This window comes from Carettochelys insculpta, chromosome 1 (assembly GCF_033958435.1).
Source record: "Carettochelys insculpta isolate YL-2023 chromosome 1, ASM3395843v1, whole genome shotgun sequence".
NCBI classification, from domain to species: domain Eukaryota; kingdom Metazoa; phylum Chordata; order Testudines; family Carettochelyidae; genus Carettochelys; species Carettochelys insculpta.
The window spans coordinates 288,401,980-288,429,795 of NC_134137.1; the positions used below are offsets into that span (position 1 = coordinate 288,401,980).

At 44.9% G+C, this 27,816-nt stretch overlaps 1 protein-coding gene across 2 annotated transcripts in view; it reads right to left on the reverse strand.

The window, feature by feature from the left end:
* Positions 1-846: 846 nt before the first annotated feature.
* GAS2L3 (growth arrest specific 2 like 3) overlaps positions 847-27,816 on the reverse strand; it is a 41,101-nt gene continuing 14,131 nt past the window's right edge. For both annotated transcript variants that reach the window (XM_074983975.1, XM_074983974.1), the window contains exons 4-9: positions 27,542-27,660; positions 19,910-20,051; positions 15,293-15,356; positions 14,307-14,445; positions 11,986-12,093; positions 847-4,735 (exon numbers count right to left, since the gene is read on the reverse strand). In XM_074983975.1, coding sequence (XP_074840076.1) covers positions 3,296-4,735; positions 11,986-12,093; positions 14,307-14,445; positions 15,293-15,356; positions 19,910-20,051; positions 27,542-27,660 — 2,012 coding nt within the window. In that variant the 3' untranslated portion in view covers positions 847-3,295. The remainder of the gene's footprint in view (positions 4,736-11,985; positions 12,094-14,306; positions 14,446-15,292; positions 15,357-19,909; positions 20,052-27,541; positions 27,661-27,816) is intronic.

A 27,816-nucleotide genomic window follows, 5' to 3' on the forward strand; every position in this document is an offset into this window, starting at 1 on the left:
AACCGCTGCGCTAGAAAATATTGACCTCTCATCATCCAGCAAATTCTCTTGTCCAGTACCCGTCGGGTCCCAAAGGTGCCAGACAAGGGAGGTTCAACCTGTAGTGCCAAAGACAGAAATCACTCTTTCACTGCACTGGGTAGTAATTCTGTTACACTAAGTGATTGTTTCTATACACCATGCAGTATTTTACGTGGAGCCCCTGACTTGATCCACCCATTGCTGACTTCAACAACATATGCTCCAATCTGTCCCTGCATAGGTTTTCCTTTTGCAATTAACACAACAGCACCAACCACCCTACCATGGTGATTTCTTTCAGAGGGACCCCAATCCTTCTCTCATCCCAGGCAATAGTAAGAGTCTCATTGACTTAAATGGAAGCAGGACTGGGTCTGGAAGGTAAATTAACATGTCTGTGTAATTGCAGTGCCCAACCCCCTCACCATCTGCATGTTATTTTAGTATGAGGCAATGAGTAGCCAAAGGGTAAAGAAATTTGTGACTAGTCTTGGGATCAGATCTCTGAGATCTCTAAGTTGTGAGCAGCAAGACGGAGTACTGCACGACTTTGCAGATAGCCTCACTGAAATGACCTGCTGGATTTAAAGTTTTGGAATCTGATCCCAGGCAATGAATTGGGCACAGATCTTTGTAACTTAATATTGGCTTGACACCGAAACATTTCTTCAGGTTTTGTGCTACAACATAAGCATCTAAGAACAATACATCTTTTGAAGCGCGATATTGTATACACTAAAATGCAAAACAAGCTTGTACATTTTAAATCATTGATTAAAACCAGACAATGAGATATAAGTTTATTTAAAATAATGGGTGCTAGTATACAAGAGTCAAGAATACAGGGATTTGCTGCAGCTTCTTTTACAGAAGTTTGGTACAAGCAGATTAGACATACCTTTTGCCAATGTAAACATTGCAAAGATGTATCGATATCCTGTTAGAGTCCTTTAGAGTGACAAGAGCTGGTTTGTTAAATTTGACTACTGCTGTCATTTTTGGGTTCACTCCATGCCAAGTTACAGGATGGAAGCCTTAGCGAAGTTATGCAACTGGTGCTAAAGACTGAACATAGGTCAACATTGTATAATGATTACATTTTGTTCTGAACAATATTCAGGTTAATCTCTGTACACCTAAAAGAGGAACATGTGTCTATTGTTTAACCATTTAAGAGCTTATTGCACTGATTTCCAATATAACGCATATTTTTATCTCCTCCAAAACCGCATTTACCCAGCTCAGAAGTTATGCTTGAGATCAAGCTTTACTTTGTGATTGTCTCTCGCTTAATACATGAAATTTGACAAGACAAAAATAAAAATCAGTTTCCTCCTCTTTGAAACCACGATGTCATATTTCAAGTGTGATGGAATTAGTATGCACTTAAGAGTTATTTCACAGCAAGTAAAAGGAACTTTAAAAAGAAATTGTTCATGGATGAGAAACCCAAGAGGATGTACTGAATCTTAACTACAGGATATTCGTAAGTCTCTCATTGCGAAGAGAATTTTTTTTAATTCATGAGCCAGCAATCCATATTCATTGTGAGCACGATATTCATTCCAGTGCAATCACTAGAGTTTGTCCACTTACAAATACACTGCGCCAAACTCACCAACTTGTAGGTAAAGCAATTTAGCAACAGACTATTTTTTTCAAAACAGACAGATTTGTAACTAAACAAGCCTCTTGGACTTGCCGTCTGCGATAGCAAGACTAGTGTACTAAATATTCCAATGTAATAGCTAGCATGTTTATGCTATATCCACTTCCAGCAGACTAACAAGTACTCTGCAGTATGTATGAATACTTTAAAAATAGCCATAAGTAACAAAGTGCTGATGACAGAGCTATAAAGCTGGTGTTGCCAATTAAAATACATGATTAGTTTATTAACAGCATTTTAAATCCAATTCTAAGAATAAAAAATTCAGACTATAATGTATTCCTACCTCTGGCCCACATGTAAATTCTTTAGAAGAAAAATATTCTGTTTTTTAAATCACAGTCATATTCCATTTATGAAATTTACAACAGAAGATTCCTTTTAAATGCTTGCATTGCTTTTCCTTCAACTTGCAAAATATCCCAACTTCTGATAACACTTACCCAGCAGTGGTAATTAGAGAAAGTGACTATAATTTTCATTCATTCAGGGCAAACTTCACTCTTGTGCAAAGGTTAGCATCAGGTTGACACACCATACTAAATACTTCTTAAATCCTAGTTTGAGGGTTTAAGTGTTATGCAAATAGCAGAGAAGCCTCATGCAGCCCTCTGCAGAGGGGTGAATGTAGCTCTGCTAGCACTTTAGGAAACAGTTATTTAACCCCAAAAGGAAATGACCATGTAAAGTTATTCCAGCAGACTTAAACAGAACATTGTCTGGGGGAGACACCTGTAAAAACAGCAACATCAATTTAACAAAACTGTGAGCAGCACCATCCTCTTTCCTTTTAAATGTTGTTATTATGACAAGACACAACAAGACATTCAGCCATGACGTTCAGTGTGTGTTACTGAGCACTCAGCATACTTAGATACTAAAGAAACATGAGAGCCAAAGCCAAGATTTTCCAAGAGTGCCTTGTGTCCAACCTGAGATACCTTCAGAGGGCCAGATTTTCAGACTTTAGATGTTTAGCACTTTCTGAAATATCAGGCCATTTTAAGGCATCTTATAACGGGCACCCAAAAAAAAAAAAAATCACCAGCCATTTGAAATTACTGGCCTAGCATCCTAATTCCTTTTATACGTATCAAATACCCATCCAAAAGCTGATACATTTGTTTGTTGAATTAGTGCAAGGGAAGTGTTAATCCCGTTATCCATAGCTGTAATCAGCTGGCTTTTACTGACACCAATATATATTATACACACCCAAACACAGTATATGTGACAACTAGCAACAGGTACTTGACACTGATGTACCAGAGTGTCCCTGATCCAGCATCTGGCTCCTGCTTCAGAGAAGTATCTAGAATAAGCTAAAACCTATTTAAGGAAAGCAGCAACAATTCTCCTCTCCAAAACCAAAACAGCTTTAAAGCACTACGCCAGCAACTATCTGGCATACCCTATCCACACTGTATGCTCAATAGCAAGTAAACTTACTTTTCACATGGAATAAAAGTTGAAAGGCTTTTATCTACAAACTACAGACAGAATACATATTAAATAATCCTTATGGGGGAAAAAAAAAATCACATCTGAGACAAAGTGTTACAACTGTGATTAGTGTTATTTAAATGGAAAGCACCATATTTCTGTTTACTTTCTGGGTTTCTTACTGCCTGTCATAACAAAATAGTGGTCATCTTGTTTAGCCTTCAAAATAGGATCTTTCAACATCCCAGAAGCCCCTTTGCCATATGCAGCTGCAGGCTTTCCTTTTGTGAGGGGCTTCGTGGGTGTTGAAGCCAGGATTTCATCATGCTTTTGGGAAGTTTTGATTGAGAAATGACTTGTTGTGGAAGGCTGTGCCATCTTTTTTGTTGTTTGAGCTTTGGCTGAAGTTTGGGGAAGTCGTACAACAGATAATGGAGTGCGTTCAGCATGTTTTGATAAACTGGATTCTTTCTGTTGGCTTTTACTACTTTCTTGTCCCCGTGAACACTTTACTGCAGGTCGTTTATTTGCAGCTGAAGATATACTCTTGCTTGGAGATCCCAGTGGAGACATTAACTGTGATGTTTTACCAACTGCATGTGAGGATGCAGAATATGACTGTTTTAAGACTGGAGTTGTTCTGAGGTTCCTCCCTGGACCAAGTCCTGTTTGTGGCAGTCTTCTGGGAGGTCGGGACCCTGTTCCTGCTGCTTCACTGTTACCTTCAGAAGTAGGTTTTGCTATTTTTGCAAGAGACTGATAAGAATGTATAGACTTAGGAGCAACAGGCAGATTTGCATTAGGTGGCCTACCAGCAGACTTTGAGGATTTTGAGGCAACAGAAGTAGGTTTGGTGGTGGCTTTAGATACAGTTTTGCATTTTGGAGGAGCATATTTTTGTTTCGAAGCCATCATTTCTCTTGTCCCCGGTAACTCTGAAAGCTGACTTGTAGAGCAAGAGATGGCAGGATGTAAACTTGCTGCTGGAGAATTCTGGGATGGTGCAAGTTTAGCATTCAGAATATCCGGAGACCGGATGCGTTTGCGCAGTGGCCCAGAACACCTAGGCGCAGTATTTAATAAAGCAGCTGAAGAGCTTTTGTTTTCAGGTTGTGCAAGTTTTGAAACAACAGAAGTTGGTAAGTTACATGCAGAAGAAGCCAGTTTTTTTGAAGCAGCTGTTAAGGGTCTGCAAGGAGATTGGGAACTCTTTGCTGAAGATCCCTGTAACCTGGAACGAGCTGATATGGACTTTGCTGCTGCTTTAGGGGATGAAAGGGCAGGTGACTGTAGACGTTTAGATAATTCCTGCTTACCACTGGCCACCTGAACAGCTTTTGGAAAGCAAATAGGAGTGGGTGGTTTTGAGTTTTGTTTCTGAAACATATCAACAGCTGACATGGGATTCATGAAAGGAGGCTGCAGAGTTCTAGCTGATGAGTCAGGGATATCTTCATTGTGGCCACCTTTCTGAAATGCCAGGATTTTTTGCTCCAGAGTTGCAAATTGCAGCACTCGACATGGATCGTATTTGAGCAGGAAACCTTGAAGAGTGTCCCATCCTCCACCAACACGTACCATCACATGTTTTCCATGAAGCATCTGAGCAGAAGTGGGGAAAAATCATATAAAATAACTCTAAAACCACACCTACATTAACACGCAATTTATTCCCAACAGTAACACAGGACATGTAAGGCACTATCAGTTTGAGTGTAATGAAATTGAGTAATGAAAAATAAAATCCTATTTCTAAGACAGAACCCTTTACGTAAAAGCCTGAATTTTGCCTTGTTTATTTATTTATTTTTTTATTAAAGAAAAAGGACTTGTGGGTTTTTCTGCTCCACTCCTGACATTAATAAGGTGTTTGTGTGTGCGTCTTCCCCCCGATCCCAGTAACAGAGACGCTGACTATGCAGGAGCAACAATTGAAATATCTGTGGGCTACTAGGTGTTAGAGTGATATAAATACAGTGTATTGGCTTTGAGGACACCTGAAACTTTAAGAAAAAAAGGCACTAGGCAAAACAAAACAAAAAAAAAATATTAATGAACATAAGGCTCTGGGGAAGGGACATTCTTGATTTGGATAAGCAGGATTATTAGAAAAAGGAAATTGAGATAACTGGAATTATATTATAATAAAGTGTAATGTAACAGAATAGTATATGTTTGCATCAGATTGTTGTATGCAAGTTTACTGTATGTCAGTGCAAGAGTAACCTTCCCAAATCTGAAGATCTCTGTGTAAGATGACCATGTTTTCCTATGCTGAATATGGGACACTTGGGCTATGTCTACATATGCCCACTACTTTGAAGGGGGCATGGTAATTAGCCTGATTGGAAAATAATGATGAAGTGCTGCAGTGAATATGCAGCAGTTCATTAGGCTAATTCTCCCTATGGCAACCTTGAAGTGTCAAACTTCGAAATGCTGGCATGCCTTTTGGCATATGTTTCAAAGTGCCTTTACTCCCCAAAATTTTGAATTGCCTGCAGTAGTGCAGGCAATTCAAAGTGCCCACGGTTACACGCATGCCGGCACTTCCAAGTTGCTGCGGGAAGAATTAGCTGAATGAAGTATTGCATATTCACTGCAGCACTTCATTAGTATTCTCCAATCAGGCTACTTACTGTGCCCCCTTCAAAGTAGGGGGCAAGTGTAGACATAGCCCTGGTAAAATTACTCCTACTCAAGCAAATTCAATGGCAATCAGAACTATGCAGTACAAAACTTTCAGAGTAACACTGAGCTGATCGAGCCCCCATTAAAAAGCAATACAGAGCAGTTGGATTCTTTATATTTACCTTCTTATCTTTAAGACTTTAGGGCTCACACAGGGATGGGTGAAATGTACACACCTACTCCACATACACTTATAGGAAGAGGTCACACACACACACGTCCTGTGGGAAGTGGTGGATAACTAACAAACCCCATCCTCCATGTCCAGTACTCTCTGCCCTCTGAGTGGCTGGGCCTCTGGGAAAATATCTTCCTGAGGCAACACATGGGAGAGAGCACACGGGGTCACTCACCCTTCCACCCAGATTTCTGCCATGGCTCACACCAGAATGTGGCCAGCAGCAGCCTTCAGCACTGTGCTGGAGGGAAGGAATGGAAGCTGCTGAGGGCAGGAGGAGGAGAAGTGATAACCTGGCCCATGTTTTTGCAAAGTTCATCTTTCCTCCCCCTGTCCATGAGACTGGAAGCCGCTTGTCTCTCCTTGCCCACAGTGTCAGAAGGCAGCTAACAGGTCCCAGCTGCTGCAGGGGCTTCAGTGAACCTGGCCAGAGAAGCAGGTGGGAGACAGGGCCTGTATTCTCCTCCAGTTTTTAATATCCATATACAAAATGAATTTAGATATGTGCACCCACAGGGAGGTGACATGCAACACATCACCTCCATACTGGGGCGCACAAACTTCATTTTGCACATGGACAGTCTGTGGTGCCAGCTGGTTCACAGTGTGGGAGGGGGTTTGTGCTGAGGAGGATTAGGGCTCTGGCAGGAGATGCAGGCTCTGGGGTGGGGCAGGGGGTGAGGTGTTTGGTGTGCAGGAGGGGGCTCCAGGCTGGGGACAAGGGTTTGGCACATGGGAGCAAGCTCAGGGCAAGAGGCTGGGGTGAGGGTACAGGGTCTGGGCAAGAGCCTTCTGCTCCCTGCAGAATACTCACCACTCCTATTGGCCGATTTCCGGGTACAGGATCTGGGTTTGGGAACCAGGAGAAAGCCAGGGCAGTGGTGGGAGTCGAGGCTGGGGAAGGAGATTGTGGTGCAGGGTGCTTACCTGGAACATGTCCCTAGTGTGTGAGTAGGAAAATAGATGGCTGTGCTCATCTGGGGACACCACACCCATAAACTTCCATTGGCCATGATTCCCAGCCAATGAAAGCTGCAGGGACAGAATCCCTATGGCTTGTGGTGATACGGCTCCAGGCAGAGAGGAAGGAACAGTAAAGCGGAGCCACCTTCCCTTTTCCTCACCAGGAAGAGCTGGCCCAGAACACAGGGATTTACCCCCAAAAGCCCCTTTCTAAGTATGTCCCTGCTGCTTGTGCCGGGGAAGCATGTCTCTGCCCTGGCTGCAGTAGCTCTGTGCGCAGCAGCCCTGAGGCCTTGCATGGGGCTTATTAGGCAGCTGCACAGTCACAGTGCTTACAGGGAACTCTGGACAGGGCAGCCTCAGGCAACTCCGTGGGGTTAGAACCCAGGCCTGGGAAAGGGGGTAAAGAAGGTGCTAAACTGAAAAAGTTGAGACGTTTGCAGGAGGACATAAATATGTGGCTATCCCTTTAAAAGCAGGACATATAGTCACCCACTCTCTGTGTAACTCAAAAGCTCATCTCTTGGTCATAAGAGCAGTCATACTGGATCAGACCAGAGGGCCATTTAGCCCAGTATCTTGTCTTCCGACAGCAGCTAATGTCAGGTGTCCCAGAAGGAATGAACAGAACAATCCCTAAGTGATCAACCCTCTGCCAGACTCTAGAAAACAGAGTTTAGGGACATCATCCCTGCCCATCCTGGCTAATAGCCACTGACGGACCTATCCTCCCTGAATTTATCTACAATGGTCCTGATTTTATAGACCTCTATCACATTCCCTCCTTAGTCATTTCTATTTTCAGCTGAAAAGCCCCAGTCTTATTAATCTCTTCTCACATGGAAGCTGTTCCATACCGCTAATCATTTTTGTTGATCATTTCTGAGCCGTTTCCAATCCCATTATACCCTTTTTGAGTCGAGGGTATGTATCTGCATGGGGTATTCAAAATGGAGGCATACTCTGGATTTATACAGAGGCAATATTTACATTTCATTATCTTTCCCTTTCTTAAAGGATCCCAATGCCGTGTTAGCTTTTTCAATATGCTCTGCATATTAAGTGGATGCTTTCGGAGAACTACCCACAATGACTCCAAGATCTTTTACTTGAGTGGTATCAGCTAATTTAAACCTGATCTTTTTTTTATATATCTGGCATTATGTTTTCAAATGTGCATTACTTTGCATTTATCAATATTGAATTTCATCTGCCATTTTGTTGCCCAGACACCCAGTTTTGTGTTTCCTTTGTAACTTTTTGTTATCTGCTTTGGACTATCTTGAGTAGTTTTGTATCATCTACAAATTTCACTACTTCATAGTTTAGTCCTTTTTCCAGCCTTTAAAATGCCACATAACTGCTGGTTTCCTTTTTCCAGATCATTTATGAACATGTTGCATAGGACCAGCCTCAACATAGACCCATGGGAGACATCACTATTTAGCTCTCTCCTGAAAAATTGACAATTTATGGCTACACTTTGTTTCTATCTTCTAAACAGTTACTGATCCATAATACGTTCCCTCCTATCCCATGACTGCTTACTTTGCTTCAGAACCTTCGGTGAGGGACCTCTTTTGGGTCTTTGGCTAGGTGTTCTTCAAATCCTTTTTTGGCTTTACTAATTGTATCTTCACACTTAATTTGCCAGAATTTACGAGCCTTCCCACTTTTCTCACTGGGATTTAACTTCCACTTTTTAAAGAATGCTTTTATTGGTCTCTCACTGCTTCTTCTACTTTGTTGTTTAGGCACAGTGATACCTTTTTTTGATCTTGTATTGTGTGTTTTGTGGGTTTTTTGTTTTTTTTTTTAACATGTGAGTATACTTTTAGGTTGAGCCTCTTCAAAAAGTTTCCATGAAGCTTACAGAGATTTCACTTTTGGCAGCTTACCTTTTAATTTCTGTTTAACTACCTTCTTTGTTTTGTGCAGCTCCCACTTCTGAAATTATATGCTACTCTGTTGGGCTGCTGTGGTATTTCCCCCCACCACAGGCATGTTATTGGGCTGTTGTGGTGTGTTCTCCACCATGGCAGCCCAATTACATCCCTGTCCAAGATAATACCTCACCCCACTTTTGCACCAAAGTATGAACTGCAGTTGACATTAACTGGCATTTTGAAGACTGTTATCCACCTTTTGGTATCTAACTGGAACAGCCTACAATGTCTCAGACAGATGCAGTATAATATTGTAAATACCTGAAATCTCCCTGAAGAGACCAACATTAGAATCATCAACTGTGATTGCTTTCCAACCAAAGAAGTCCAATTTTAAAACTACAGTTTTGCTACAGAGTGTGGCCAGGCAAAAGGAACGGGTTTTCCCAATTTCAACTCTAGGGGGCTTGGGCCATCCCATTTAACCACCAAACTGTGGTTCTGAAGCTGACCAGGTAGTCACTTGACCAAGAGAAAGAAGCCTTATTTAAGAGCAGAAACTTCTCTAGGCTTTTCTCCTTCTCTCTCCCTCTCTCTGACCAACAATTGCCAGATGGCAGGATGCCAATATGCCCACTTGTTTTACTAACTGTCCTCAGACAACCAAGATGGGTGAACAAAGACTCAGGGGGGAGGGTGTATAAGTTTTTGTTATTCTTCCAAAAGATCAGTAACTCGGGGCAGATTGGGAGGTTACAGCAAATGTTTCAGAGCCTAGGACAGATGGACAGCAAAGCACCACAGTGCAAGGAAAAATGCTAGACAGGGAGTCTTCACTCAAGTGCGCACCTTACAGACACAGAACTAGAAACAGTGAATGGACTTTGCCCAGACCCAGATGGCTGGGAAGCACAGATCCATTTTCAACAGTCTGGGGATGGATACCAGGGAGGTCTGTAACATGTGCACAGTAAACGGAAATAATAAAGCAAAATTTCTTCCTAGCAGCTTTTTTCCATGATAGTAATTGTATGTGTCATTTGAAACTACAGCCTGAAACTCCCAAAACCAGAACTCTCTCATCCGGCAACATCCATCATCTGGAAGGACCAAGGATGTTACTGGACCCGAGATGCCAGGATGGGAATTTAGTACAGGGAGTCCGGCTGCCTTGGGAAGGGGAGCCCAGCAGGACTAGTGTCCCTGGCCAGAGGCACAGCCAGCCTTCATGGGGCCACGGCTGCACCCGGTGCCTGTGCAGCTGCGGTTGCACCGACAGCCTGGCTAGGGCTGCACCGGTCCCATGCAGGACTGGGGCTGAGCTGATCTTTACGTGGTCAGGGTCAGAGCCAGCAATCCGACCCATGCCACAGCCAGTCTTCACAGGGCCAGTGCCAGAGCCAGCAGCCTGCCCCGAGCTACAGCCAGGTGTCCACAGGACTGTGCTGGCAGCCCAGCCCAAGCCGGCTGGCAGCCTGGGAGGCCATCCTGACAGCCCAGCTGAGGCTAAGCCAGAGCCACATGGATGATGTCTGGCAGGCTGGCCAGGGCGGGAGCGATCTCCACGGCTGGTGGACAGAGGTAACCAGGTCAGTGTCAGTCCAGCAGGGGCTGAAGTGCAGTGAGGAGGCCCTGTGGCTGGAGTTGAGGAGGGAGGGTAAAAAGAAGAGCTGGCAGCAGACAAGGTGGCCAGAGCAGAGGACATCCTTCCTCTGGCAAATTCCCTCGTCTGGGATCAGTCAGGTCCCAAGGCTGCTGGACAAGGGAGGAGGACTTGCATAGGCTGTACTTCAACCTTCCCGCCTGAAAATGTTTTCATTCTGATTACGCCCATTCGGCATTTAGGCTGGCATAAGAATGTCTGAGGTTAAGACATGATCAGCTACACTGCTCGATGACCCACAAATCTGACAGTAGAATATTAATCCTTGAAACTTGGCTAAGTTATTTTCTTTTGCACTTCAGGTTCTGACTCTGAATAGACACAGTGCAGTAAGGCACTACATTGTAAATTTAAGTAATTCAGTCTGGCTGTCACTAACACTGCAGTGACATTTGGGACACTTATTTACACTATAAAATCATGATATCCCCTTTTAGAGAAATTCTTTATACAAAGGTGAGAATTTTATACAAAATTTAATATGAAAGTCACAAAGACCAATTTCTGCGTAGTGATTATTTCATGACTTCAACGCTTGTTTCCTTGTAAAACTAATATTTTCAAATTGGCATGTACAGACCAGTGTGCCAACTGCCAGGTTGGGCGGGGGAAGTACCAGACACCTACAGACTAGAGCATTAAATATATTATTTGGCCTCCTTCTCAGCCTTCCCCACGTTCTCACTTTTCTGCAGTTGGGGGATCAGAATTCCAGATATTTACAGTTGCTGGGGAGCAGGAAGGTGCTGAAGGTTCAACCAAGATGCTTTAAGCCCAATCTCTGGCTAGACAATATTATACCCAAAGCTCTAACGACCCTCTAATAGTTAGTTTTCTGCCTCTTTGTACCTACTGTGAAGTCTCTTTGCTGCTGCACACACTACTCTTTCAAGTGCCAAATACAGCAGATTGCTGTAACGCCCCATGCAACCTATCCACTCCAGCTTCTAAGACAAGTTTAAAAAATAATCTTGCCTCATGAGCAAGATCCTGCCAATTATGCTTCTTGTAGCTTCCATCCAAGAGTGAATGAATTCCCCCTTTGTAGGCCAATGACCACCCCCTCCAAGATGTATTCCATTCTAAGTATTTTGATGGACCACCCTCAGATTCGGCTACCTTTCAGAGGTTCCCTAGGCTATAAAACTGTCAGGATTACAGACACGTGCATGGACATTCTGACAGGCCATTACTACAATCCACTGTCATTAACTTCCAGTATTCATGTGTCTAAACTTTCTTCCCCTCAGTTATGCTCACACAGTTTACCAGAGACCTGCAAGGTATTCCAAGGAGAAAAAAAGACTGGAGGCCACTGCCTATGGTCAGGGATGAATCCAGTGACACAAAATACACGCAGATTGTACATTGCTGTTGTGCAGGACAGACAGCTGAACCCCAGTGAAAAAGTTCAGAGCACAGACAAAGCTAGCAGATGAGGTGAGGAAACATTTTGAGGAACTGCACTTACTCGTATGAAGAGTATTTTATCTCCCAATCTATAACGTCCTTCAGATAAGTACTCAATCGAAAATCTATGGGAACAGCTGCAGGGAGGATCTTCTGCAATGTGCTTAACCTAGATTTTAAAAACAAAACTATTAGAAAAGTGAGTTTAAAAAATAAAACAAACAAAAAGATTACATGTGTGTGATGCTTTTGTTTTGTTGGATTAACCACTGATGGGTCATTTAATCATAGCAAAAGATTAAATATGCCACTGTCAAAATAGTTTCCCTCATCACAAGATGAGCCAAAGAGAAAATTCCTAGATGTAATATAGGTGAAAAAGCCATAAAAAGGCACACATATGCATATGTACACACACAAGATTATTTTTTAAATAGCTCAGATCTGGTTCTTCTAATTTCTCCCTTTATTCCTATTTAAATTCCCTTCCTTTATCTCTTGTAGCTCAAGTAGTTTCATAACAATAGACTTCACGTTTCAAAGAATTACACAAGATGACTTGGCCTCTCTTGAATTGTTGAAATGTTTTAGTAAGCCAAGTCTGACCTGTCTCACCTGATGAATAAATTCATCACAAATCTGTACTTGGTCAAAAAGCACCACTTTAAAGTACTACAGGTCAGTCTCTCTCTCCCCCCCGTGTGTGTGTGTGTGAGTGAGAGAGAGAGGCTACCAACTAACACAGCTACTCCTTTGAGACCAAAAGCACCACTCTTCTCCAAGATAAATGGAAATATTTCATAATCCTACAAAGGAACAGAATATCCAGAAAGGGAGAAACAGAGAAACTATATACACAATAAAAAGGAAGCCACCCACAAACTTACTCTTAAGCTGTGTCTACACTCAGAGTTCTGTTGACAGAAGTCATCGTCAACAGATATTTCCTGACAGAACCTCTGTCTACAGAACACATCCACACCTCATACAGGATCCCCGTCAACACCCTCTGTCAACAGAGGGTGGCCAGACTGCCCAGCCAGTTGGCTGTTCTGTCGACAGGGAAGTTCTGCAAACAGGGTAGCCCAGTGAACCAGAAGCCCTCCCTGTCAACAGAGGTGCTACGCCTCCTACAGTCAAGACAGAACTCTGTCGGGAAAACTGCTGTGTTCTGTCGACAGATTCTTGACAGAATGCATTCGTAGTGTGGACGCTCCTTGGTTTTGGTCGACAGAAGGCCTCTTCTGTCGACAGAGCTGTGTAGCGTAGACCCAGCTTTAGTGCTGAAGGGCAATGTTCATTTTCTAAATTAGAGATCAGGCTTCAAAGAAAGCGTACGAAACAGAAATGCAACAATGCTGCTGAGCTACAGAATTACTCACCCTTCAATAGAGAAAGGCAGAATGAGTGTTGGAATATTCCATAGAAACAAAATTTAATAGAGCAGGCAAAAATGAGATGCAAGTGTGATTTTTTTTTTTTTTTTAAAACAGCTTGAAGTGCATGTCATGATGGATTCAGTCGTTAAGGGTCAATCTATTAAGTCATAGACTAGGAAAAAAGTTATTCTTAAAAATTAGGTTTCAGTACTCTTTTTTTAAATATAGTTTAGAGAAGCAGTGTATCAGTCCCTTATGGCCTGTTCACAAGCCAAGTGATTCATTTCCTTTCTGCATGAAAGTCTGTTTGTATATTATGCCAATATATTTTAGCACATTTGTTTCTTCAGCAAGCTTTCATATTAAAAAAGTCTTCATTTTGTACTGTGTGTTTTAAAAAGCTATTATTTTAATATTAAATCGTGTTGGTCAAACACCACTAAATAATACCAGTTTAAGATTACACATCTAACATTACATTACGTTTCCAAGCTTATTTCCCATTCAATGTTTCCTGTCTTCCATCGGGACAGGAAAGGATGGAAAGATTTCACTACAAGCTTTCCCTATGCTGAGATGTCTATTATGCACCCATTTAAACATTACTACTAATACATAGTTTCTCAGAAGGGTAGCTGTGTTAGTCTGTAACTTCACAAAACAAAGCGAGCAGTCCTGTAGCACCTTCAAGAGCAACATTTGTTAGGTAATGAGCTTTTATGGGTAAAACCCACTTCTTCAGAAAGTTTCTTTCCTAAGAAATAAAAATGCTAGTCTTTAAGGTGCGACAGGATTGCCTGCTTTACTTATACATGAAAAGACGCACTATGCACACTCAGAACACGTCCATTGAAGGAGGCATAACCTTTCCTTTTCAGCACAAGAGGGCACACACATGCTTCAGAGAAATTCCTTGCATTTAATTATCTAAACAGCACATATGGAAAACTAGGAGCTGGAATAATTCAAAGCCCACACCATACAACATATGCACAATACTTACCGCTTCATGCAGCTCTCCATGGTGGCAACACAACTTCGGGGTGCTGACAGATGTTACAGGTTCAGAGGCCTTTAACAACGTCTCTTCTAACTCAATTTCATTCTCCAGTTTTACTAGCACAGGAGGTTCAACTCCATACCTGACCAACAGACACAAAAATGATAACTAGGTAAGAAGAGACCTTATGAAACTAAGCAAATACAAAGGAGTCGATGAAGCAAACATGTAAAATGCTGAATAAGTGAACAGAGAAAAAGCAGCTCATATAAAAGTCACGTCAGAGGATTAATGATCTAACAAGCTTAATGATAGCATTAAAGTTACAATATCTCCCAGACATGCTTTAAATTGGATAGAGTAATTTTGCTGTTGCCTGGGTTCAATTTAAATAGCAAGTGCACATCCTCAGCAAGCGTACCACAGTGTGGGAAAAAGATGGTCTTAAGAGGGGCTTCCCCAGAGGGTAGTAAGGTTTTCACCAGAACTGAACAATTTAACTTCTGAAGGAGTGTTAAAGTTGCTCTTATTCCCCAGGGGAAACTAGAGGCTCAGAAGACTCAGAGGTTTCCCAAAATTATGAAATTATTGCAACCTTCGAGGCACTTTTTAATCTTAAGTTTTAAGAACAAAATTTAGAGTTTTTCTTTCAAGGCCACTTACGTTTCCCATTCATGATCTCTCCTTACAAACGTAGCTCTCTTGTTGATATCTATGTGCTTGATTATGACATTTAAACATAGCCTGTATTAAGTAGAAGTGGGAAGCTGTACCTCACTAGAAAACATTCAGTCAAGTATTATCAATAATGAGAAATTTTTGAAGAGCATCCTTAATAACTACTAGGTATAACAGCAGAGCTGTTCATTTACTCTCTGAACCAAACCAGAATCTATTTGCATTGTATTAACAGACTGTGGTTCTCAAAATACAGTACGTAACCCAACATACTTTTAGCTTCTAGTTAGAAAAGTATACATAATGCCTACCTTGATACAATGCGACCAATTTCCAGTAGACAGAGATACACCTGTCTTGGATCCTTGTGCAAAACTACAAGGGAAAAAGATAAGTCGTACTTCACATTTAGAAAGGTTTAGCAGATAAAGGGGTAGCCTATAAACTAAGGACAGAAAATAGAAGGTAAGGTACTCAGGGTTGTCACCCATTCCAAAACTCATTTTTATATCCTGAAAACAAGATATGTAAATACACAAGATGAAGTTTTCAAGTTAGTGATATTACAAACAGCTTCAATGAAACAGAAGGTTCCTCCTTGAAAATTTAACAGATGTGTGATGGAAGCTGATATCATGGGAGGTGGGAATCGACATCTCAATAGCAAATGAGAGAAGACAGGTCAGGTGGATAAGCTGTGAAGGCCCTGAAAAATGAAGACGAGTAGCTTTATGCCTAGATCACAAGCAGAAGTCTCAAGCTTTATACACAGTGTTCACTGGCAGTCAAGATGTTTGGCTTGGTATCGGAGTGGGTGAGGGAAACAGAGCTTCTATAAACAGACTACTGCTGGTGTGAATACCATTCGGGGGTCATTTAATTTTCAACCTCCATAATCTCCTGTCCATTCTAGGGGTTTTTGCTCCATATCTGTGGTGTGTGTGGATGCACAGAAGGGCACATTCCCCCCCTCCCCCGCACTCACCATGAACGCTGCACTGCTTCTGATGAGTAAGAGCGCCGCCCTGCCCCTCTCCTGCAGCCACGTGGCCTGAAAGCACTTCTACTAGGCTGTGCACAGTGCTTCTGTGGGAAGAGTTGGGTGGGGGCGGAGCAGAAGCAGGGAAAGGGCATGGGCAGGGAAGATGGAGGGGCATGGGTGGAGCACAGCCACTTGGCCAGTGGGGGTCCCTCACACTGGTCACCTCTGTTGCTACACATCTCCTGGGCCGGAATGGGTAACTGCTCAATCGCCAAAGCAGTTACAGGAAGGCCTTGCCATTCGCACATTTGCGGTTTCACTCATTTGCAGCACAGTGGTGTGCCACGCCCCACTGTGCTCTGCCATGCCACGCTGCACCACGCCGTCCTGAGCACATGGTTCACTGTGCCCGCCCTCTCTCAGAGCTCCCTCACACCAGGAAGAAAAGTGAGTGATGCAGACAGTGGTCAACAGGCTGAGAAGGGGAAAGAAGGTGGTGACATTAAGCCAGAAAATCAAATGACTGGACAAGCTGGCAAGTCGTCACACTAGGGCCTCAGTAATTAGAGGCTCCTGTGCATTATATTAAATAAGACAGCACAACATAAGGGACAGGTGTTGCTGCAAGTGCTCCAACTTGTGCAAAGGTGTCACGATCCCAGCAACAAGAGCTTGAAAGCTTACCAGGGCAGGAGGGCAACTGGGGTGAAAAGACTTCCAGTCTCCTTAATGAGGCTCATTGTGCCAAAGGATGACAATGTTGGCACTTGGGCCACAAAGCCAGTTTCTGAAAACAGCAATTAACAGACTTCAAGCTACTTCTAGCTACAAACCAGACAGCACAACGTTAGGAAAGCCTGATTGCTGGTCCCAAGGATGTTAAACACATTTCAAGTGTCAGAGTAAAGCTAATGAGTCTGGGCACATCTGTCTGTACAGAGAGTGAACTGAGCATATATGCCACCGAATTCCACCACAGCCTTATTTTCTCCAACTTGCACCACTGAAGACCGAAACAGTGCAATGTATTTACAAATCTGAATGGAAGTCAAAATTCCCTACTTCACTTAAAAATGTTATATATTTGAGAAGCTTTTGTGGCTGTCTGATCAAGAACTCCTCCTAAACAGTAAGAGCTAGGACCACCAAATTTGGTCTACAGCTTCCTCTTACCCTAACAGAAGCAGAGTGAAGGCTTGGTTGTGCTGGGAAAATGGGATATGCCCAGAATGGTATTGCTTCTGATAAAGCCATGCCGAGAAAGACAGAACACCAGGCAGGTGAAAGGGACTCACTGGGCCCTGCTGTGACTTTCCCAGCCCTGAAGCTCCCACCCCACAAGGCACTTTAAAGAGCACAGGGAGAGGCATGATCCTTCTGCCCCTCTCCCATTTGTATGGGGACATTGCTGGCTGTTCCCTTCATCATCGAGCCAGGGGAAAGTGCACAGCTTATTGCATTCAACACTCTGGCTGGGGACAGATGAACCTGGAACTGCCCCAACCCAGGGACATCTACCCCCTCCCCTGGATGTACCACAGAGAGTCGCTTCTCACCTCACCCCAAGCTGCTGCAATGAGAAAGGACTCAGGTAGTCTTCTTTCTCTGGGTAGCCTGCATATTGAACCCCTCAGCCCAAGCTCGACCCAAGCCTCCCACCCCCAGGCACCCTTTACGGAGCCCATAGGGGGCTAAAGCACCCCACTTCCCGATTCATACACGATCACTGCTGACCTGAGCGCCCTGGGTAAATCTTCCACTTATATGTAAAAGGGATTTCTAGCTATTTCATTCAATTTTAGTAGAAAAGGAGTCTACGGAAGAGAAGAAACGTGAACCTCCAACTGGTAGCAATGAAGAGTTAGCTAGTAAAATGAGTAAGCAGTGACAGATGCCATTAAAACATCATAAGCATTAACAGTACATTTAATGGCACACTGCTAAGTGTCGTATGTATATAACAGGTTTTTTTTAATTACAAAAATACATAAAATCACATTTACTATAACTGCAAACTAAATTTGTGGTCATTATTGCAAGTTTTAATCCAGGTAAATTTTCTAATGTTCTTTTGACAGACCAAGAATTTTGAAATATTTAGAGAGTATTTGAGTGGCCACAGAAAAGCTTATGCTTGTATGTTTCTATTTAAAATGTAGGTGGTAAAAAAACATGTAATTAGTATTGTACAATGAATTTATAACTTCTCTTAATGAGCAGTGAAAGATTTTGTGCCATCTGGAAGATCAGTCCAGCAGCTGCTGTTTACCAGGTACAAGCTGCACACTAGAGGCATAAACTCAACTGACAATCTTTGTTTTCATAACCATCTAGTTAGAGTATGAAAAGCATAGGCATTCAGTGTCATATAGGGTGGGGCCTGAGGTAAATATTAAATTACCAACAGCCTGCTGTAACTTCAGGCCCAGAATCCTGACAAAGCTCTCTAATTTAGCCATCACGTGTGCTATTCTGAGCAATTTATACAGTGAGAAAACTCTTTGAATACCACATAAAGGATGGTTTTGTGTTTTAATCATGGCCATGCAGTCTCTTGGCATTTAAAAAACGCTTGCCTTTCTTTCAGTTAGTCTGTATTCCTTTTTCTTTTTTTGGCAATGCATAAAATGTATCATTCCGCAGCACTACTTTTTTTGCTTCCCACAGTACAACTTTTCAGAGGCTTCAAAAGCACTATTCAGGTCACATTACTCAATGCAGCCATAAGCAACTGACCCTGCAAAGTGTTCCTCACATAAATAGCTCTATCAAGGTCCTCGTTGCTGATTGCATGATTATTCCAGTCTCAATCAGTCTTTAATAAGAGAGCTACAACAACAGAGGGTTCACTGTTCTGCCAGCAACTCCTATCAAGCCTGACAAACTTATTACACCCATCACAGTGCTTTCATAGTATACCCAAAAAGCATCTGGTGAGATATCAATGAAACCTGTTGGCAAACTGGTCATTAATACTGTTGTAAAATGGATATATTAAGACTACATGAGGAATTATGCATATAGACTCTGATATCATGCTTTAAAGTCTTTAACCTAACAAAGGGAGAACCTGGTTTCTTCCAGTCAGGGGAGAAGGTAGTTCTCTGTGAAATACAAATTAAGCAAGGTAAAGTCAACACAAAGGAACTCCAATTGCATTTAATGTGCACAAGAATCATAGGTTGATGGGTTTGAGGGGAGAAGTGAACTCAACATGGTGTCAGCAAGCCAGAGAAGAAGAATTTTTTCGGGGGATACACTTCAGAAAGATGTACGGATAAAACCTGGATCCTGGTTACAACTGAAAACTAGCAAGTCCTGTAGAAAACTCTTAGGTGAGAGACTGTTTTAGAGAAGGATAATAAGAGCTTGTTAAGGCTTCACTCTCAAAAAATGTGTTATAATGTTGTTTCATTTGTAACCATTTTGGTTTCCATTATTCCTACTCACTTAAAACTGTGAATCCCTGTTCTTGGTTAATAAATGTAGTCGTTTTCACCATAAGCAGACTACAATTTGATGTTGTTAGAGAGGACTACAATCTGATGTTGTTAGAGAGGTCTTCATCCTGAGGTGTAGCCTTCCAGCTGTGTGTACATTGTCCCTTTGGGGACAGCTTACCTTGGGTATTACTGTGAGTATGCTGTGCCAGGGGTTGGACAGTACAGGGGGATGCTTCTGGGGAACTCAGTATTGGGAGTACACTAAGAGTTAGCCTTCAAGGCAAAATAAGTGGTGGCAGAGTCCTGAGGCATGTGTGTATAGATATATGAATGAGTGTCAAGAAACTGGCACACGGCTTCACACTAGCAAGTCTCTCTGTAGCTAAGGAAGGGGGATGAGTCAATGCTGGCACCCCAAGAAAGTGTCACAGTAAGGCTAAGGATCTGGCTCAGAGAGAGCGAGCTCTATGACCCTGGAACAACTTTTCAAAAGGGATAATTACCTAAACCTTCAGATTCAAAGAGGTAGGTCTCATCAACTCCAATGCACCTACACCAGTTAAGGAAGTTAGCTGTATTATCTCTCGCAAAGAAAGATCCTGATGGTGCGTTCTTCTTACATGGGACACGTCTCATAGGAAAATTCTGACAAAAAAGCAAATAAAGCATTAGCACACATATGCTGCGTGCACAGACAGAAAGGACATTTGGAAATACATTTTCAAAACAACAAATAAGTAGGACACATTTAAAGTACAATATTGGTAGCTAACTAATAACTATTTTATTAATTTTTATAACTGATGTAACCCAGACAAAGCTTTTCCCAGTTTGCTGGCTACAATCATGTCAGATATAGGCCCAGAAGGGGCAAGTCGTCATTCTTGAGCATAGGCTAACAAAGCCATGTGTATAAATAACAAGGAGCCCTGTGGCATTTTAAAGATGAAGAAATGTATTTGGGCATAAGATTTCGTGGGCTGGAGCCCACTGTGTCAGATACATAAAGTAGAAACTCCAATTTAAAGATATGTACATATGTAAAGATGGGAGTGTTACATTACTAGGAGAAGGACCAGTTCTAATGAGGTCAATTCAGTCAGGGTTGGTGTGGCTCACTCCCAACAGGTGATGAGAAGGTGAGTATCTAAAGGTCGAAAAGTACTTGGCCTTAATAGATTTAGCTGTAGTTAAAATATTGGTCTTCCTGTCAGCTTCCACAACTGAGAGTAATAACACAAAAAAGAAAGTGATTTTGGATCAAGAGGAACAGTACTCTGAAGCTACGTCTACATTAGAGCGCTCCTTCAAAAGGGCACCTTTCAAAAGAGAGTGGTTGAAAGATGACCTTTCAAAGGGGAACATCTACCCATGGGCCAGGGCTGATGCTGTCAACTAATGCCATTGAAAGGGCCATGCGCCACATTGAAAGGGGCCATTGAGGACATAGAGAGTGTCTACACTTACCAACGTCCTCTTTTGAAAGAAAGGGCCAGGAAACACTGCAGACGGGGTTGCAGGGCAGCTAAGCCCTTCCGGAGCTGCAGCAAGCCGCTTCTTTAAAGGGCCCCTCCCCAACACCTCCAGCCTGCACAGCACAAGACCTGTGGAGCTGCCACAAGCCCTGCAGACACAGTGACTGCAGGAATGGACATGGAGCAGCAGCAACGTGACAACCTACTGGCTGCCACCAGTAGAGTGGGTGCCCTCGTGGCCACAGCATTAGGAGCTGCCCTGCGACTCCGGGCAAGCACGCCTCCCCTCGGGGCAGTACAGGACACCCCAGACCACGTGGTCTTCTGGGCCTACCCCGCACCCAGGAGCTCCAACAGCTCTGGAGCTACCCCCACCAGCTCCGAGTGGTGGGAATACCTAGTCACAGGGGAGTGGGATGATGACCGATGGCTCCAGAATTTCCGGATGAGGCGGCAGACCTTCCTCGAGCCGTGCCAGTGGTTGACTCCCGCCCTGCAACACCAGGACACCCGGATGTGGTGCGCCCTCCCCGTGGGGAAGGAGGTCACGATAGCCGTCTGGAAGCTGGCCACTCCAGACAGCTACCACTCCATGGGCCACCAATTTGGTGTGGGCAAGGCCACACTTGGGGCTGTCGTGATGACGATAAGGAGGCCCAGGCACACACCCACTGAGGAGCGGGGGGGCTGGGTGGGGCCAGACACACCCTGCACACCCTCACGGGTGCCTGTGTCTCCCCCCGCAGGTGGTCCGCACGAGGAATGCCCTGCTTCTTCAGAGCGCCGTGTGTGTCAGGGACCTGGATGCAGCCGTCGTGGACTTCACCACCTGGGGGTTCCTGACTTGCTTCAGGGACCTTGACAGGACCCACATACCTATCCATACCCGGGAGCACAGCGGAAGACCATCCATAAACAGGAAGGGCTACCATTCGGTGGTCCTGCAGGCCATGGTGGACAGCCAGGGTTGCTTCCAAAACATATACATGGGTTGGCCTGGCTGCTCCCACGACGCCCAGGTCTTCCAGAACCCAGGCCTTTGCCACCAGCTGGAGGAAGGGACCTACATCCCCCAGACGAACATACCGCTAGGGGACACCACCATGCCCCTCTGCCTGGTGGCCAACACTGCATACCTGCTCCATCCCCAGCTCATGTGTCCTATACAGGCCACCCCACCCCCAGCCAGCAGCACTTCAACATGCACCTCAACCACACCTGCCATGTGGTTGAGTGCACTTTCTGCCATTTGAAGAGGCAGTGGCGCTGTCTCCTCATCCGCCTGAGCATTGTGGAGAGTAAGGGGGGAGGCCTTCGTGCAGGGGTGAGCAGTCAAGGCTGACAAGGGCCACCCCCAGCCTGCTGCCACCCCCGCCTCCAGGCCTACCAGGACAGGATCCGCATCTGGGAGGCCCTGCACTGGTACTTTGACCAGGGGACGCAGTAAGCACCACCCCAGCGGGCCTCCCGCACGCCCCTACCCCCACCTTCCCCCCAACCAAGCACACAGGGGTTTTGAAAAGTAAACCGGTGTATTGTTAACTGCAAAAACTGTGCACATAGTACTTATTGCTAAGCATAATGGAATGGCTAGCTATTTACAGGGGGAGAGTGACCGATGTGGCCTCCAGGACAGGGGTGGTGGGGAGCAACCCACATCTGCCCCGGGTCTAACGCCCCGACTCATCCAGGGTCCCAGGCAGGGCTGAGAAGTGGGCAGGGAGCATGAGGAGGTAGGGCTGGGGAATCAGCCTCAGGCCAGGGTCCAGGCCAGCGGGGTCCTCTCCCAGGCAGCTTGCAGGTGGGGCCAAGGTGGGAGGGCCAGTGGAGGAGAGGGGCAGCCGGGCCATGAGCTTCTGGTAGGTGGCCACCACATCCTAGAATGTGGCCAGGAACTCCCTTCAGGCCACCTGGCACCAGGCAGCCTCCCCCTCCTGAAAGTAGAGCTGCCCCTTGCCTCCAGGGGGCTGTCTGATCCTCAGACAGTGCAGCTGCAGAAACAGGGGAAAAAGAGGAACAAGCCGTGAGTACCAACCCTTGCCCCATGGCCCATGCCCCCTCTTCGCCCCATGGTCACCCAGTCCCCATCTCACCCCCCACCCGTGGGTGTGGGGGCCCTGTGGGCAACCCCTTTGTGCATTCCGCCCCCTGCTTCCCGGGGCAGTGCGTGGTGCTGTCTATTGGAGCCAGTGCTGACGGGCACCGGCGGCCGTGCCGCCATCCTGGGATCTGCTGGGGGCATGTGGGGGGGACCCCGGTCGTGTATGGTGCCCCCACCCCATGATCCGGGGTATGTGCCCTGTTGGGTACATACCTGAGGGTCCACCACCAAGGTCAGGGGATGGCTGTCTGGCCGATGACCAACTGGTGAGGGAGGGGAGGTCTATGACCAGCTCCCCTTCATCGCTGAACCAGTCCCCAGCCGAGGCTGGCTCCAGATCCAGCGCTGGTGGTGTGGGGCTGGCTGCTGGTCCCGGCTCCCGCTCCTCTCCTGGCTGGGACTCCTCGGCAGAGGGATCCAGGAGGGCTGGCGAGGAGGAAGTGTCCCGCGGGTCCAGGATGCTCCTGAGCTGCCCATAATAGGGGCAGGAAACAGGGGCGGCCCCCGACCGACTGACCAAGTCCTAAGCCCAGGCATAACCCTGCTGCAGCTCCTTCACCTTACTCCTGACCTGGTCAGGAGTGAGGGCCAGGTGACCCCGGCTAGTCAGGCCCTCAGCCAGCCAGGCTAAGGTGGCTGCGTTCTGCCACTTGCTCCGCATCACCTGGAGCGCTGCCTCCTCCTGCCAGAGCCCTTGCAGGTCCTGGAGCTCGTGCTCAGTCCAGGAGAGGGCACGATTTTCCCCTCCAACTGGAGCCCTGGGTGCGCTCGGGGTGAGGGGGGCGCCCTGGGGCTCCTTGCGTGCCTGGCCATCATGAGCAGGGTGCTGCTGGGGGTCGCACTGAGGCGTACAGGGGCAGCATGTGTAGCAACCGCTGCCTGCACGCCCTCAGCTTCCTGCAACGGGGTTTCCCAGTCTGTGCAGCTTTTCGAGCCACGGCACACCTGGACCCTGGGCAGCACATCTCCACCCAACAGCTGATTGCCCCCATGGCAGACCCTGCTCTTTCGAAAAAGCAGGACGCGGAGCGTCTACACACGTCCTTTTTCAAAAAAAGGACGTTGAAAGAGCAGCCTCTTCCTATTTTCTGTTTGGAAGAGCGGTTTCGATTCCTGTGCCACCCAACGTTGATTTCATCTGCGAAAGAGCGTGTGTAGATGCACCGTCTGCTATTTTGAAGTGGGGCCTGCTTTATTGAAAGAATGGGCTAGTGTAGATGGAGCTTACATGTTTTCTATCATGTGGTCAAAGCTAGCCAGTGCTGCCATCACATGATTAACTAGCTTCTATAAAAAAAAAAAAACACACTGGCTCCTATTTTTATGTAGTTTTAGCAAAAAACAGCTTGAGGCTAGTTGGACTGCAACACATACTTGACAGTGAAGGTTAGTCTTTATTCTTCTAAATCCTTCCGAGTTATTTCTTTTACAACCATGTTTTCTGCCAGTGCTGGACATTGCTATCAGGTTATTCTGTGTCCAATACATAATACATGAAAGGTGTAGTCCATGTGTCATGTGGTGCTTTCACCCTACCCCATCTCCGAAACAGAAAAAAATTAAGCAGACCAGTGATTCAGACACTTCTTTCTCAGCGGAAACTAATAAAACATAAAATGACCCTCCAATGTTTTTGATACAAGAAAGCACTATTTTAAACATTCTCTACCTTTTCTACTTCTCAATCACACATTGCACGTGGTAATGCTTGTACGTCAGCGTCAAGTCATGCTTCATAAAGGCTTAAAACCTTTGTATAAATTGTGAGTTTCACCCATTCTCATCCCCCACATTTCTTCATTCCAAATAGTGGTGCCTAACAAGTCTCCAATGCACATTTTGTTTTATGTATTTTTCGTGGCAGTTCAGAGTGCTGCACGCTCTCGTCCAGCGATCAATTCTGGTTCAAAATTTACATAAATTGTCAATAGGCTTCCTGTTTCTCCTACCCAGTTACACCTCACTCACATACTTGTGCATGCACACACAACAGGAGTCACTGTCTTGAAGGGTCAGGCCCTCTGGTACTTATTCAGGACTTCCACCAACACTTGTCTTATCGAAATGAGGACTTTAGGATTTGCCCCACAATGAATAGCCAACGTTTCATTTGGAGGTAGTTATTTGATCTATCAAGGCATCACTTTTCTTCTTATTTCCAAAGTAAAATGCACACACAGTGCAATTTTGTTAAATACAGGCCAAGAGGAGGTACACACAAAGTAATGAAGTTTATCAATTACTATAACAGGCTGTGTCTACACTAGGAAATAAAGTTTAATTTATTAAAGTTGACTTTATATCACTAGATTTTATAAAGTCGATGGTGAGCATCTACAAGTTTAAAAAGTTGACATAGTGTGTCTCCCCATTAACTTAGCTAAATTTGACTGTCAGCAGTGTATTGTGGGTACCTATCCCGCGGTTCCGGCACCCCAGTTGCATTCCAGGTTTGTGCGCCTCTGTGTGTGTGTGTGTGGCCAGATATGAACCCCCCATTTGGCCTTTTCTTCTCCCCTCCACTGGGAGAGACAGAGAGAGAAACAAGCAGGGGAGACACGCAGCCTTTGATGTACTGGGAACGCAGGTGTGCTGTCTCACCCAGCCTCTCTACTATACACAAAAACCAGACAGTGAATGGGCTAGCTAATGGCCGCCCTTCTGGCTGATCTCGGTAATTGACACGCCTTGATCACTTCCCCAGGAAGAATGGGGAACCCCCACCCATCACCTCCAAAGGTGCCCAATTGTCCACAATTCACAGGTGCAAATTGAGCCTTGCACCTTCCCTGGGAAACCTGGGTTCAAAACATTCCTCCCGATTGGCCACTTGAGACCAGGAAGAAGCGTACGTGACAAAAGGGGCATAAAGGGGCTGGGCAGACCACCCCCCCTTTGAGTTTCAATCACCTACACCTGCTGGCCAGGTCTGGAATTAACTCCCGAGACTGGGGATGCCTGGTTCATATCTACTTCTTCCCGAGGGATTGAGAGAAAGATTCTGGGTCACACTGGATCTAGAAGGCAGGGGTAAGAATTAACCTGTATTACACTTCTTTCCTATAGGAATTGAGGGAAAGACTCTGGTTCCACCAGGTCTAAGAGGCAGGGGTGAAAATCACACCTGCAACTTGCCTTTCTTGTGTACACATTACTTGTATTAGTTTAAGCTAGCTAGTTTGTCTAAAACTTTTCTTAAGTTAAATTGTGTTGTTTCCCCTTTAAAAACTGCGAGTACTAACTTGTACTTTAATCATTTGTCTTAATTACATTGTCTCCATCTTTGTATAAATAAAAAGTAACTGTTAAAGCCTCTCTAAGTGTAATTTTCCTCTTGCTGCTGTACCCGAACTAAACACAAACCAAAGAACCCAGCCTGTCCTGGCTGCTTAGCGTAGCATCACCCCCTTTGCCCCACCAGACCCTTAGCTGGTACCTGGGCATCGGCTCACAGTGTGTTATGGGAAAAAAGTGTGCCACAAGTGGTTGTGGTGTCTGATGTCAACATCCCAGAGTGCATTGCCCTCACTCCCCACTCCTGTTGAAAACTGACTGCCAAATGCATTTTTGCACCACTTTTCTACAGCCTGCCCTGGGACATGCCATTACTAGGCTAGTGGGCCAGTCCTGAGAAATGTAACATGCAGAAATAAATATCTGAAAAGCTTCAATTTGGAGCTATTGAAAAGTTGTTTCTTGGTATTGTTGAAATGCTTCATTTTGATAGTGTTATTTTGATTCATTTCATTTTGACCCAGCCGCCACGTGGTGGGGAGGGCAGCCAGAGAGCCTGGGCTAATTTCTACTTCCTGTTCACTTGGAGATCAGCACAAGCGAAAGCAAGGGTAAGAAGAGACACCCTGGGGGCATTTTTGTGATACTTCTGGAGGCCAATGAAATTGAATTAAACAACAGCGTGTCTAAACTAGCATTAAGCTGACCTTGTAATTTTGAATTTGGCATTACTCCTTGGCTACGTCTACACTAGCCAAAAACTTCGAAATGGCCATGCAAACGGCCATTTCGAAGTTTACTAATGAAGCGCTGAAACACATATTCAGCACCTCATTAGCATGCGGGCGGCCGTGGCACTTCAAAATTGACGCGGCTCACCGCCGCACGGCTCGTCCAGATGGGGCTCCTTTTTGAAAGGACCCCGGCTACTTAGAAGTCCCCTTATTCCCATCCACTCATAGATATAAGGGGACTTCAAAGTAGCCGAGGTCCTTTCAAAAAGGAGCCCCGTCTGGACGAGCCGTGCGGCAGCGAGCCGCGTCAATTTTGAAGTGCCACGGCTGCCCGCATGCTAATGAGGTGCTGAATATGTGTTTCAGCACTTCATTAGTAAACTTCGAAATGGCCATTTGCATGGCCATTTCAAAGTTTTTGGCTAGTGTAAACACGGCCCTTGTGAAAAACCTGGAGTAGAAAAGTTGACCTTAGGACCCCTTAAAAATCAACCCTAAGATATCTATAGTGAATACAGGTACATTATAAAAATCAACCTAACTCTTAAAATTGACTATATGCTCTTGTGTAGACATAGTCAGATGACTCACCCTTAAATCCTTTGAGCTACAGCATTTTTTAATTGTACTTTGAAGGACAGCAACCAACTGGCAGAGTAGCACGCCATTATCAAGCTCTTCAAGCAACCGTTCTGCTGTAACTTCTACCCCTAAAAATAAAAAGTGGAAAAATGTTAGATTTATTCCAGAAGAAGGCAAGCTAACACAAACTGTATGCAAACAAACTCAGTCATGGCATTCCACCATTAAAAAGACGCACAGCTGGGCTGCAGTGTATGAAAAAAGTGAGATCATCAGTATTTTGA